Genomic DNA, 15,275 nt, shown 5'->3' on the forward strand with positions numbered 1-15,275 from the left:
GGCAATATCGCAGTCCCGCTAGAAGTCACTGATCGCCGCCATTAATAGTAAAAGAAATAAAAAAAATTTCCAGTACGTATCCCATAGTTTGTAGACGCTATAACTTTTGCGCAAACTAATCAATATATCCCTATTGGGCTTTTTTTTTACCAAATAAATGTGTCAGAGTACATATTGGCCTAAATTTATCAAGAAATTCGATTTTTAATCTTTTTTTTATTCGATATGTTTTATAGCTGAAAGAAAAAAAACATTTTTTTTTTTCAAAATTGTCAATCTTTTTTTTCTTATTGTGCAAAAAATAGACACAGTGGTGATCAAATACCACCAAAAGAAAGCTCTATTTGTGGGGGAAAAAAAGAACATACATTTAGTTTGTTTACAGCGTCGCACAACCGCGCAATTGCCAGTTAAAATAATGCCTTATTGCAAAAAATGTCCGTGTCATAAAGAGGGGTAAATCTTCCAGGTGTCAAGTGGTTAATTAAATAATGCCTTTGGTTTGTGGTGCTCAAATTCAGTGTAGTGCTTTAATATGACAAACACCTTTTTATATAAAACATTTTATTGTTTAGAATAACTCACCCCCCAACAAAATAACAAAAATGCTGACACAAACAATGACAACTGTTGTAGATACATTTGTAGTTCTAGGGACTGGGGTGAGAGGGAGAAAGGCTGGTCTATTCACGTGTATCTATGACTCTATAATGGCACCTGCTTCTACTGGTACAATAATGATTCACACTTTTAAAACAACAATTACAGAGATTTAAACACATGGAATGCTGGTCAGAGCAATAAATTAAAACTTGCCGATGCCACTTTCCCATTTAAATAAAAAAAAAAAATACAATACATATAAAGCCACTGAACTATTTCATCTCCGCAAAAAGTGTTTCCTTTTAACTGCCAAGTCCTCTTGATATCAGAGGTAATACTTCCGCTTTTACAGCATCAAAATTAAAAAAGTGACAAATTGTTTTTTTTTTTTTTAAAGAAATGTAACATTTCCACAATACAAGTACGCATGACTTTTGATGCTCAGCTTTGAGAAAAGGTGGTGGGTAGTACGAGTTAGCATGCTCCCAGCCAAGTCAGGAGTTATTAAGGCGTGCTAAAGCAATATACCCTTTAGTAAATGAATCTCTGTGCTCTGGCCAAAGCTTCATGAACACAGACTGCTCCTAATAAGTGGAACAGATACTTTATCCCTTGAAAGAGGGCTGTTTACTGATATTCAACAGGCATTTGATACCTGCTGGTGCATAGAGGTCTCCCTGTTCAGGGCAAGAAAACACTGTTCTGTCCATCCCTTTTGTTACCATAGTGCTCTTGAATCACAAACATGAACATTTCGGCATTATTAATGGTAAAAAGGATTTGACATTTTGTAGGAACATTAGCTTCCCTATTGTTCGCTTAGATTGAATTGGATAAATGGTTGGTGTGTTCTAGTTTCAGTAATGCATTTTCTTTTGGCCTCTTTGAACACATTCTTGGTTTCTTCAACTCTGAGTGAAGCAGAACATAGACGTCAGCTTAAGAGTATATAGTGATGACTTCCGTTCCACCGCCTCTTACTAAAAGTACGCGTTCCAAGCCTTCAGTCAAGACTTCAAGAAACTCCATATCTACAAAGCATATTAAGGACTAAAACAAAAAGTACACCAGAAACACTACATGTCAAAAGTGATCGATGGAAACATTCTTCGTAAAATAAATGCATTAGGTGACAAAGACAGAATACATCTGATTTTATTAGACTACATAGATATACATACTTCATGCAGACACTGAAGACAGAATTACACATTGCTGGTTGATCCCCAATTTTTATTGAAATGAAAAATAATACAAATGCCATAACACATTGCTGGTTGATCCCCAATTTTTATTGAAATGAAAAATAATACAAATGCCAATCTTAAACTAATGGTAGAGGGTCTTCTTGCTTGTTTTCCTAAAAACTAAAATTATTCAGCATTCTGCCACATACTAAACATCATGGGGTCCATTTAATAAAACTAGAGAGTGTAAAATCTGGTGCAGCCCTATATAGAAACCAATCAGCTTCCAGGATTTATTGTAAAAAAAAAAAAAAACTCAAGCCTTCAGAATCACTTTAAGCTTTTTTTAAATAATAAACATGTCATACTTACCTACTCTGTGCAGTTGGTTTTGCACAGAGTACCCCCTATCCTCCTCTTCTTGCGTCCCTCGCCAGCGTTCCTGGCCTCTCCTGCCGAGTGCCCTCATGGCAAGCAGCTTGCTATGGGGGCACTCAAGCCGAGCCGCTGCACTGCGTGTCCATTCAGACACAGAGCCACGGCTCAACCCCGCCCCCTCTCTCTCGCTCTCTTCATTGGCTCACTGACTTTGATTGACAGCAGCGGGCACCAATGGCGTCCGCTGCGGTCTCAGCCCAGGAGGAGAGAGAGTCCCAGACAGCCGAGGTTCTCTTGTGCAACATAGCTGGATCGAGATGAGCCTTAGGTAAGTTTGGAGGGGAGGGGAGGGGTGGGGGCTGCTGCACACAGAATGTTTTTTACCTTCATGCATAGAATGCATGAAGATAAAAAAAAAAAAGGGAATTCTGACTTACCGTAAAAGTCCATTACTCGGAGTTCATTGATGGACACAGCTCTCAAGGATTCTGAACCGATGGGTTATATTGCCCCCTACAGGAGTAGGACACTAGGCAGAAAAAATAACTTGGCTATGCCTATGGGCAGTCCTAGGTGGTATACTCCCTCTCTCTGCTATAGGTCTTCAGTTTTGTAACAAGCAGTGTCAGGAGTAATACAAATCCATATAGGGGTGGGAGTTGTGTCCGTCAACGAACTCAGAGAAATGGATTTTACAGTAAGTCAAAAATTTAATTTTCTCTTTCGTTTATTGACGGACACAGCTCTACAGGATTCTGAATCATTAGGACATCCCCAAGCAGTGCCAAACATGAGGGGTGGTACAAAAAAAAAAAAAAATACCAAGCCTAACACAATAGCCAACCAGGTAAACAGGAGCTCAACAAAAAAATCAACTGGAGCCCACTTGCACAATACACCCCCAAAGAGGGAACAGACCCTGTACATAGCCTGCAAATCTTTGCGGCCAAAGGAAGCATCTGCAGATGCAAGCACATCCACTATATAGAATTTAATGAAAGTGTGCACCGATGACCAAGTGGTTACCTTGCAAACCTGCGCCACTGGCGCCTGATGACGGAAGGCCCAAGAAGCACTAAGCGTCCGAGTTGAGTGCGCTGTCACAAGGAAAGGAGGAAACTGACCCCTGATTGAATAGGTCTGAATTACTGTCTGTCTGATCCATCTGGAAATGGTCACAGAAGAAGCAGACAGCCCTTTTCTTGGCTCATCCGTGATTACAAACAGTGAGTCTGACCTCGGAAAAGAACCACATCCAGGGTATGCAACGTAAATTCCTTAGGAGGCTAGGGCCCTTGGACACAGGGAATGCAACATAATGTCTTTATTCAAATGGAAATAAGAGATGACCTTAGGAAGGAACGATGGACAAGGGTGAAGAACCATCTTATCTTTGTGGACCACCAAGTAAGGGGTACGACAAGATAGCGCCACCAGTTTCAGATACCCTGCAAGCAGAGGTGATAGCCACCAAAAACGCCACCTTCTGGGACAGCGCAAGCAGGGGAATCTCCTGAATATTTTCATAGGGAGGTTTCTGGAGAACTGAAAGCACCAAGTTCAGAGATCAGATCCCACGGCGGTAAGTGAGACCGCACTGGTGGAGTCAGATGTTGGACCCCTTGAACAAAAGGTACGCACCAGAGAGTGTGTGGCCAGGGGTCACTGAAAGAAGACTGACAAGGCCGACACCTGCTATGAGTAAAGCTACGGCCGAAATGCATTAGCATTTTACCATGTTGCACACTGCTGTCATGCTGGAATAAATTGCATTAAAAGGAAGCGTTCGTTTTAATGGCCCTTGATGGTACTCAAGGCCAATTTCTGCTCAACACCCCGATGAAGGAAGGTCAAAATCTGACCCACTGAAAAAGAACAAGGGTGAACAGCAATCGACCCACACCATGAAATGTACGCTTTCCACATACGATGGTAGATCTTCCTAGAGGTATACTTCCTAGCTTTCAGCAGTGCTGGAATCACTGACCTAGGCAAACCTCTATCTTTCAGCACCTGGCTTGCAACAGACAGGCTGTCAAAGCCAGCGACTGTAAACCAAGATGAAGATTGGCCCTTGGAACAAGAGATCCTCCCTGAGAGGCAGTCTCTATGGAACGTCGGCGTCCAGGCGCACCAGGTCAGTGTACCAAGACCAGCGAAGCCAGTCCCGGGCCACTAGAATAACCGGAATCCCCTCGGCCTCGATTCTGCACAAGAGCCTCGGCAGAAGCTTAAGAGGAGAGAAGGCATAGATCAGACGATATTGGACCCACGGCCCCCCGCCAGAGGATTCCGTGACCTTGCCACAATCCTCAGTACCTTTCCATTGAGTCGGGATGCCAACAGATCCACCTCGGAGGTGCCAGACTGGAGACTAGTGATGAGCCGAATACACCCCCTGGTTCGGTTCACACCAGAACACCATGAACAAAGGAAAAGTTTGTTCGAACAAACTAACTCCATCGAAGTCTATGGGACTCAAACGTCAAAAATCAAACTGCCTCATTTTGAGGGCTTAAATGCAAGTTATTGCCCAACTAAAGTGTAAGGGGGTCCGGATACTAACCTGGGGAACATCTAGCAATGCAAAAAACGTTTTTAAAAATGATTGTTTTTAAAGGAGCAGTGATTTACTGATTTTAATGAGGCTTAAAGTGAAACTATAGAAATGAAAAAATTCCTTCAAATATCGTGCCTGGGGGGTCCCCTGAATGTACCTGTAAAGTAGTGCATCTCTACGATTTATTTAGCCTGCTGCAGCAATACTGACATTTCTAAAGGAAAAATGTCATATCAAATATACATACAAATTTCAAAACGCATGTACTTGTCATATAGGTGCAGAAAAGTTGGGCCTTGGAAGGTTAGTATCCGCAGGAACTGAAACTGAAATTGGGCCTTTGGTGTTGGTGGTGCCTGAACACGGTATTCCCTCACAGTTACTCTTACTGGGCACAGGGTACAGGGACAGGGCCTGCTGTTTAAATTACATACGAAATTTAAATTGTATGCACCTGTCATACAAGTGCAGAAACATTGGGCCTTGGGGGTTGGTAGTGACCTAAACCAAAAACATTGTTAAGGAAAAGGATAGGCAGCATACGCAGTCTTCAAGGGATGGCAGACCCCTAGCAAATTCAGTTACATCAGCATAAGGGGCTTGATAGCTGTTGTTGATCAAGGACCGATTCATTTAGATAAAAGTCAGCTGGTCAACAGACTCTTGTCTGTCACAAAACCTCCAGCAGCACTAAACGTCATTTTGGAAAGCACGCTAGAAGCAGGACAGGCTAGAAGCAGGACAAACCTCTATTGCATATTGAGCAAGTTCTGGCCAGTGGTCCATCCTCAAGACCCAATAACCCAGTGGATGCTCAGCTGGAAAGGTTTCCAAGTCTGCTCTTGTGCCTAGATAATCATGTACCATATGACGGAGACGCTGATGATGGTTGTTTAAACCTAACAGCCCTGGGTGCTGCTGAGGACTAAAGAATTGTTTAAAGGAATCGGTCAGGCAGCCGCCTTCTTCACCGATCCTCCTTTGGCTGAACAATGCCTCAGAAAACCTTCCAGAGAATGTTACCCTCCCAGTGTCTGGAAAGGTGGTACACAAATTTTTTTTCAAGGCCTCCTCAAGATGTTTCATACTCTGCTCCCTCTGTGAAGGCAGGATGAGCTCTGCAACTTTACCCTTGTACGTGGATCAAGGAGGGTTGCCAACCAGTAATTAGCACGAATCCTCGGGTCCTTTCGCAGGCTTTGCAGAATCAGGGAGCCCATGCAGCGTAAGTTGGAGGAGGCATGAGCTTCTGAGTCCTCTGGATCACTAAGGATGACATTGTCAGCAGGAGCAACCTCTCCCCAACCACGTACAACTCCTGGGGTTTCTGGGGAATGACAACAATACCTTGAAGACTGCTGTATGCTATCCTCTACATCCATGCTGCTGCAATCCTCCTAGACTAGAGGGATAGTGTAACTGATGCATGCATCGTCCCAGCTCACTGTCCGTGTGGCATCCTCAAATGGTGACAGGACGATGCATGCATCCTTTATCAAAAGCCACTGGCGTGGCGAAAAAAAGGCAAGCTCCCCTGACCCTGTCCTCGTGCCATACTCACACAGGTACTCATTGATGGCCCTCTGCTACGTGTGCAGCCACTGCAGCACTGCCAATGTTGAGTTCCACCTGGTGGGCATGTCACAAATGAGGTAGTTGGTGGGCAGGTTGAATGTCAGATAAGCGAGCACTGGCATTGTATGAATGCCGGAAATGGCCATAGACTTTTCTGGCCTGCCTCAGGAGATCTTGGAAGCCCGGGTATCTGGTCTAGAAATGCTGCACCACCAGATTCAGGACATGTGGCAAGCATGGAACATGTGTCAAGTGTCCCTGATGGAGAGCGGAGAGAAGGTTGGTGCCATTGTCGCATACAGCCAATCCTGGCTCAAGCGGTCGTGGCGTCAACCATCTCTGAGCCCGCACCTGCAGAGCTGGCAGAATCTCTGCCTCGGTGTGACTCCTATCCCCTAGACAGACCAACTGAAGCAGGGCGTGGCATCTTTTAGCCTGACTGCTTGCGTAGGCCCTTGAGGGAGCACTGCTGCTTCAGAGGACAATTGATCAGAAGAGGACATGGAGGATCAGGAGGAGGAGGACATGGTGGAGTAACCAGATGTGGCAGACCAGCTTTTTGGAGGCGTGGTGGCAAAACAAGCTGCAACAGTGAACCCTGTCCTGCATCCTTCATAGGCGTTCATTATCGCATTATTTAATGCTGTAATTTACTGCATTGAGCTGGGTGCCAAGGAGCAGACCGGGATTAGCCAAAAGAAAAAAAAAACAGCCTGGGTCGGTGACCCCCAGGCTGTTTTTTGACAATGTTGGTTGTGAAGCAGTGGGCTGGGAAGCTGGCTACTGCATCCTTTTACAACAGGTGACTCATCAGCTGTCAGTGGCTTCCCCGCAAACAGCGGACTTTAAAAAAAAAAAAGCAAGCCGACAATTAAAAAGTATGAAAAAAAAAAAAAAAAAACAGCGTGCCCCCCCTCTCCTGAACCATACCAGACAACATGCTCTCAAAATGGGGGGGGGGGGGGCGCTTTGGGGCCCCCACCCTAAAGCACCTTGTCCGTATGTTGATGGGGACAAGGCCTCATGCCCACAACCGTGGCCGGTGGTTATGGAGGTCTGCAGACGGGGGGCTTATAGGAATTTATGAGCCCCCTTTCACAAGGGGGCCCCCAGATCTCGCCCCCCCCCCCATGTGAATGAGTATCACCCCTACCTATTCACCAAGAAAAAGTGTCAAAAAGTAAGAAAAAAAGACAGTTTTCGACAAATACTTAAAAAAAATAATAAAAAAAACTGTGTACCCTAAATGCCTACTTCGACGTTCGACAGTTCTTACATAGGCAAGCGCGGCGCCACCTGGCAATGTCATCTGATTGAACTGCCCCCCTCACCAACTGGTGCATACTTGTTCGTTGATGCCACAAGGGGGCAGGGCCACTAGGTGACATCACCAGGTGGCCCTGCCCCTACCTATATAGGAACTGTCAAATGGCGAAAGAGGCATTCTGCAGCCAGCCGTCCTCGGGAGTGGAGCTCTTTTTTTTTTTCTTCCCAGGTTCAGGCGATGTGCGAGCAACGTGATTGACCTATAGAATTGTCTACCTATTTATTTAGAGTTACATCGATTTATATTGTTATCACGGATTTTCACATTTATGTGCACTTTATATATGGATTAATAGTTCATTCTTAATTATTGTTCGTCACATCAGTCATTATTGATTTATATTTATTTTAGATGTCTATGAGTATAAGACCATTGGATTAGTATTTATAGAAAACCTTTGATCCTGCGTTTCGAATCGCATGATGCGATTACCCGGCAGTTTTTTTAAGATTTTTTGCTTTTAACCTTTGGATTGAAGACAGACACATATTTGGTTTTAGGATTTAGATTCGGCTGTTCTTTTAGATTGTCTGGTTTTTAACCCTTTTGATCAAAAGACAGACATATATCTGGTTTTAGGATTCGGATTGCTTGATACAACAGTTTTATATATTCTACTTGTAATTATTTGGGGAATCTTTGGATGTACTAGCCCCAGATCTACTATGGATATTTTATTGTGACTGCTCTTATCCCTTATTTTAGATGTTTTACTGGGGTTTATGATATATGTGCAGCTCATTTAGAGCTCTTTGAGATTTCTCCCACTAGCGCCGACTCATCTTATTTTATCTCTTCATTGGTATTTGGTGAAAATACTAGAGTTGGCTATTGGTGGTGTAGGATTGGATCCTAATCTCATAGTTATAGAAGGATTTTATTATCTGCAATACACCATAGGAATTCCTCTCATTTGGATACTCAAGTGACAGCGCACATATCACCCTTGTTTTTCTGCAAGTGGCCTGGTATGGTTCCGGAGAGCCCTGGCTCCTCCCCCCCTTTCCTGACCTGCCAGACTGCATACCCGGAAAGGGTCTGGTATGGATTTTGGGGGAGGGGGCCCCGTTTTTTTTATTTTGGCATGGGGTTCCCCTTAAAATCCATACCAGACCCACAGGATCCTTGATATGTTTTCTATTGTGAAAAAAATATGGGTTTATGAGATTTTCAAGTAATTGCATTCAATTTGTATGTCGATTTTACCCAGCAACCCAACTTTTTTAGAATTGGGGTTGTATTTCCTATATCCAAGAAATTTACCTTATGGCAAGTACAAAAATCCTATTTTCTTTCTTGTCCATTAAGGGACACAGTAAGTCTTGTACAACTATGGTATGGCCAACAGCGAACACAATGTTAACAGGTCCACAAGATACGCCAGAACTGGGGACTGCCTGTAGATTAAACAGCAGCCTGAAGGACCTTACACCTGAAGCTTGCATCAGAATAAACCTGAACATCCACCTGGCAAAAAAACATATAGAACTTGTAAAACAGAAGACCAGAAGGCAGTCTTGCAAATCTGAGAAAATACAGCCTGATGCCAAAGAGACAGAGCTACCTACAGATCTAGTAGATTGTACCTCTGTAACAAAGGGTGCCATACAATCTTGAACAGCATAAGCTTCAAACATCTGTCTGAACTTCTGAGATATGGTGGAACATTAAGTTGGTTCACACTCATGGGGACCATCAGAATGGCAAAGAGGGACTTGCGGCTAAGTTCACCTTTTGGGAAAACATAATAAATGCACAAATTTTTGCAGGGAAACAAATGTGCATTTATTTTTCCCCTCAAAAGCCTGGAGAGTATTGCACCCGTGATCAGTGAATCAGGGGTGCAATGTCAGGATCCTGCAGACAAGTCCTGCAGCTTTAAGCCCACACCTCCAATATGATCTGACTGTTTACAAGCTGTAGGGCTTGTGAATGAACTATGAGAGCGGTCATCAGCTCCCTTTGCAGTCCTTCAAGCCGTCAGCTGCAATGACTGACTATGCTTGTAGTTCTCTCATTCACAGATCGCTGCGAATGAATGACAAATCTAGAAGGTTAAGCATTACACCTGAATTATGGGTGTAACATGCTCTGAAAAGGTGAACTTATCCTTTAATCTTCCGGAAGGAAGCAGTGATTGAGAGATAAACTCCCAAAGCACAAATTGCATCCAAACAATACAGGGAGATCTGATGGAACTGGCGACGGACAAAAAAATGATATCCTAGTTGAGGCGAAAGGCCAAAACTACTTTAGATAGGAAGTTCTAGGACACAACACCACTTGTCTGTCTGTAAGGCCAGGAAGGGTTTTTTTACAGGATTAAGACCACTAGCTCATCCTGCAGGGGGAATGGCCACAAGAAACAATCTTATGAGCAAGAGTGGAAAGGGGAATATACGCAACAGATTCAAAGGCAATTTCTGACGTGTTGAAAGAACTAATTTCATGGCAGTCATGGGGGAGCAAACGGAGAGCCACATGGGAAGCACCCTGCACAACGGTCTTGATCAAAGAATGAGAAGCCAGCAGCCTCTGAAAGATTCAAAGTGCAGAAACCTGACCTTTAATGGTGCTGAAGGTCAAATACTGGTCAAAACCGATCTTTAAGAATGCAAAGGTTCGATTCATAGATTCTCTCGCTCTCACAAAGCAAAGTATGCCTTCAATGAATGTGGTTAATACACTGCTCAAAAAAATTAAAGAAACACTTTCTTAATCAGAATATATCATCAAGTCAATTAAACTCCTGGGAAATTGATCTGGTCAGTTAAGTAGCAGAGGGGGTTTGGTAATCAGTTTCAGCTGCTTTGGTGTTAATGAAATTACCAACAGGTGCACTAGATGGGCAACAATGAGACAACCTCCAAAACTGTAATGGTTTTACAGGTGGAGGCCACTGATATTTTATTTTCCTATTCATTTATTCTGACTGTCACAAGTTTTGCATTTGCCTAGGGTCAGTGTCACTGCTGGTAGCATGAGGTAATACCTGGACCCTATAGAGGTTGCACAGGCAGTCCAACTCCTCCAGAATGACACATCAATACATGCCATTGCCAGAAGGTTTACTGGGTCTCCCAGCACAGTTTGAGAGCATGGAGGAGATTCCAGGAGACAGTCAGTTACTCTAGGACAGCTGGACAGGGCCGTAGAAGGTCCTTACCCCTCAGTAGGACAGGTATCTGCACCTTTGTGCTCAGAGGAACAGGATGAGCTCTGCCAGAGCCCTACAAAATGACCTCCAGCAGGCCACTGGTGTGAATGTCTCTGACCAAAAAATTAGAAACAGACTTCATGAGGGTGGCCTAAGGGCCCAACGTCCTCTATTGGGCCCTGTGCTCACTGCCTGGCAATGTGGAGATTTTCACAGAAGACTGTAGCTAAAGGTTACAGGCATGAGTTCCAAATGCTCCATGTCCAGAGAATTGACTGCCATAGTGATGAAATCCCTTCTGTCCTGAGTGACAGATTAAGGTCACAGTCAAGACAGGCTAATATGCAGGACCTGCAAAGGAAAACAGAGCTATAGAAAGGGCCTGCAACCACTTGTCGCAGGGTACTTAAAGACAGGTGCGTCCTCCACTGGGATAGTGGATGTCTTGTTAAGCAGGGATAATGTCAAAGAAAGACTATGAACAGCGGGTACAACCCAAAGTTTTGTCAGTCTTAAGAGTCCTAAAGGAAACCACACTGGGAACAACACTGGTAGAGCCTACAGGCTGTTCTTCAAGATTTAGAGTGGTGCATACTGCATCAACAAGGTCCAAAACAGTCTCTTTCAGTTTTAATGACAGAGAACTGGGACTTAGACTGGTTGAATTTCAATCATCTATGGTCATTCTTGCTCGAGAGAAGTCGTTCTAATGATCGGCTTCTCTCGTACGAGAATGTTATAAAATTTTGCTTCCATCAGCGCTTGCAACCAATTGGCTGCAGTGCTGATCAATGTATTCTGACAGTGGAGGAGTCCCCGTTATCAGAATACAATAGCACAGCAAGATGGATTCCTTTACCCACCTTGCTTGTGTGGATGGTGGAATCCATTTATTTGTATCAGTCTGCTGGCTGATGAAAAAAAGGGCCAGCCTTAGAGATAGGCATGTCTTTCAAATACTTAAAAGACTCAGCATCAGAGTCTCTTCAGGAGAGACTAAAGAGAATATGTATGGAAAGGGGAGCACTCTTATGGCCTCTGTGGTCAAAATTAGTAATCACTACTGTTATTTGACTGCAATACAATCTTTTTTGGATAAAGCAGAGGAATGGCTATGACCAACAGACCTAAGAAGACTGCCTATACTCTAGCAGAGGGCAAAATTCAATGCCATCAGTGTCAGGCAGCTCAGGAGAAAAGCAATGGGCACCACCAGAACAGTAAGTGGCGTGTGAGCTGAAGCCACCTGGTTCAGAGCAACTGTTCCCTATAAGTCTAGAATAAGACAGACATGTTGCACCCCAAGTTACGACAATTTAGCTCAAAGTATAAGGCAAAGCCCCAGGTACCCACAAACCCAACTGCTTGGAAGCAGGTAAAGGCTCAGGTGGCTAAAGGTCATTGTAGGCAAGCTGTAAGAGTGGATCAAGGATTAGAATTCCATGCGGCTCTTAAAAACCAAAGCAGCATGGGGAAGGTGCTTTCACAATGTTGAGTGGTCAAGTGCTGAGTCAATACAATGGCTTTAGACCCAAGAAAGCGCTTCAGAAATAACTTATCAGTATGGAAAGGTCTTGAAAGACCCGAAATGCACACCCCAGTGCCCAAAGGCTATATTCCAGGGTAAGAAAAGAAAAAGTTGCGCCTGCTCTACGTTGTCAGGTAATCTACAATGCTGGTGCTTGAAATTGATTCTTGTTCCCCTTCACACTGGAGCCATTTAGTACATTATGTCCTACACACACCGACGAGTTCGATATTTTATTGAATACTAAAAAGCTTGCATCAGAAGCTCTGCACATTCCAGGTTAGCCCACAAACTCCAGTACAGCAGGATCCTCATATGGAACTCTAACGTCAAGCTGAAGAAAGGCTGGTCTAGATAGCTGCATATAGAAAACAGCTCAGAAGCAATGAAGCAGGAATCTTAATTGATGAAAAATCGAGAAAAAAAGCTAGCAAAAAAGCTTAGACTTTTTCTCAGCAGCGCTGAAGAAAGGAAGAATCTTGATGGAAGAAAAAAAAAAAATAGTAACAAAAAATAATTTTAGGCTTTTCCCAGCAGAACTGTGAATATGCTTCGAATAGGAGGAGTGATCTTGGGGCTTGCCTACTGTTTTTCATTTTTTTTGCCAGTGTACAATCCTCTTGTAGGCGGCAGTATAACCCAACAATACAAGACTAGCTCTGTTCCTCGCCAGGCAAGAAAGAATGAGGAACTATAGCACAAATAAACTTTTTCACAAACACTCAAATTATTGTGTTCACTAATTGTCTGGGTAAAAGGATACAGTTTTCATCACCCTGTGGGTTACGTGGAGGTCCAGGCATATTCAAAAGTACCAGTTTAGCATCGTGAGATTTATTGACAATGACCTCATTCAGTTTCACTGCTGTGTGCATACGCCGTACATTAGACTGATCCCTAAGGAATAGAAAAGAGATGAGTAAAGACAGTAATAAGCTACTGTTGATAGCAATAGACAAGTATTTCGTAAACATTAGTATGCAGAGACTCACGGGCGCATGCTGAGCAAATCCTGAAAGCTGGGCATTGCATTGCTTTGGGCTATACGCACGGCTTGATGTTTATCCTTGGTCCATGTCATGTGCACTCTTGATGGAACAGCATCTGTCTCCTCCTCTTCATCAGAGCCAACGCTAGTCAGCCGCAGCATGGAGTTTCTGTCCTTCACTAGCTGAGCCTAAGCAGAAAAAAACAGCAGGGCAAAAATTGGATTTTTGAATTACTGTAAAATACATTTCTCTGATGTTCATTAACAGACACAGCTCCCGATCTTCTTAACCATTGAGTTATACTGCCCCCTACAGGAGTAGGACACTAGGCAGAAAAATAACTCGACTATGCCTATGGGCAGTCTTTGGAGGTATACTCCCCCTCTCTGCTATAGGTACTCAGTTTTGTTACAAGCAGTGTCAGAAGTAATAAAACTCCATAGAGGGGTGGGTGCTGTGTCCATCAATGAACATCAGAGAAATGGTTTATACAGTGAGTCAATAATCCCATCTTCTCTTTTATTCATTGACAGATACAACTTCTGGTCTTCTTAACCATTGGGACGTCCCTAAGCAGTGTCAAACATGAGGGGTTGGAACAGCAAGAAAAAAATTCCCAAGGCTAAATCGTAGCCAACCAGTAACAGGAGCTCAACCAAAACAACTAGAGCCCACCTGAAAAACATTACACCCCCAAAAAAGGAACAAGCCCCCTAAACAGCAGCCTGCAAAACCTTGCAACCAAAAGAGGCATCCACAGATGCCAACACATCCACTTGATAAAAATGTTGTGAAAGTGTGCACTAGGGATCGACCGATATCGGTTTTTCGTTACCGATACGATATTTTGGTCATCGGCCGATATTTTGTACATTTAAAGTTTCAAAAATAGAAACAATTTTTGACACAAATCTGGTACTGAACATGTTAATTTTTGTTTAATGCTTAATGGCTGGCTGGCACCCTGTGGTGAGTGGCTGGCTGGCTGGCACCCTGTGGTGGGTGTCTGGCACCCAGTGGTGGTGGGTGGCTGGCTGGCACCCTGTGGTGGTGGGTGGCTGGCAGGCACCCTGTGGTGGTGGGTGGCTGGCAGGCACCCTGTGGTGGTGGGTGGCTGGCTGGCAGGCACCCTGTGGTGGTGGGTGGCTGGCTGGCAGGCACCCTGTGGTGGTGGGTGGCTGGCTGGCAGGCACCCTGTGGTGGTGGGTGGCTGGCACCCTGTGGTGGGTGGGTGGCTGGCACAGGCGCTGTGGGTGGCTGGCTGGTACAGTGCCTGTAGCTGGCTGGCACCCTGTGGTGGGTGGGTGGCTGGGCTCGCTGGCACCCTGTGGTGGGTGGCTGGCTGGTACAGGGCCTGTGGGTGGCTGGCTGACTGGTACAGGGCCTGTAGGTGGCTGGCTGACTGGTACAGGGCCTGTGGCTGGCTGGTACAGGGCCTGTGGGTGCGGGTGGCTGGCTGGCACCAGGCTGCTGTGGGAGGGAGGGTGGCTGGCTGGCACCAGGCTGCTGTGGGAGGGAGGGTGGCTGGCACCAGGCTGCTGTGGGAGGGTGTATGGCTGTGATACACTCCTGCGAGACTAGTCCTGACTCCAGACGAGGCTGTCCAAGGCAAGGGAGGCGGCCTAAGGAGGCAGAATGACATCACGAAAATATCGGCAATATTGGCCAGTGCCGGGGCCGATACCGATATATCGGGGTAAGTGCATATTGGCCCTCGATATATCGGCCCGGCTGATAATCGGTCGATCCCTAGTGTGCACCAACGACCAAGTAGCTGCCTTGCACACCTGTGTTACTGACGCCTGATGACGGAAGGCCCAAGAAGCACTGAGCGCCTGCGTATAGTGCGCCTTCACAGGGAAAGGAGGAACCTGACCCTTAATCTAATAGGCCTGAATCACCGTCTGTCTGATCCATCTAGAAATGGTTGCAGAAGAAGCGGATAGTCCTTTTTGAGGCCCATCCGTAAGC

General features: G+C 44.8%; 1 protein-coding gene across 3 annotated transcripts in view; it reads right to left on the minus strand.

Moving 5' to 3' along the window:
- Nucleotides 1–547: 547 nt before the first annotated feature.
- Nucleotides 548–15,275, minus strand: part of SLC12A6 (solute carrier family 12 member 6) — a 131,337-nt gene continuing 116,609 nt past the window's right edge. For all 3 annotated transcript variants that reach the window (XM_082264507.1, XM_082264506.1, XM_082264508.1), the window contains 3 exons: nt 13,308–13,492; nt 13,079–13,212; nt 548–1,634 (listed from right to left, as the gene is read on the minus strand). In XM_082264507.1, the coding sequence (XP_082120633.1) occupies nt 1,543–1,634; nt 13,079–13,212; nt 13,308–13,492 (411 nt within the window). In that variant the 3' untranslated portion in view covers nt 548–1,542. The remainder of the gene's footprint in view (nt 1,635–13,078; nt 13,213–13,307; nt 13,493–15,275) is intronic.

The sequence above is a fragment of the Pelophylax lessonae genome (genome assembly GCF_965119305.1).
Source record: "Pelophylax lessonae genome assembly, chromosome: 1".
In the NCBI taxonomy this organism is placed as follows: domain Eukaryota; kingdom Metazoa; phylum Chordata; class Amphibia; order Anura; family Ranidae; genus Pelophylax; species Pelophylax lessonae.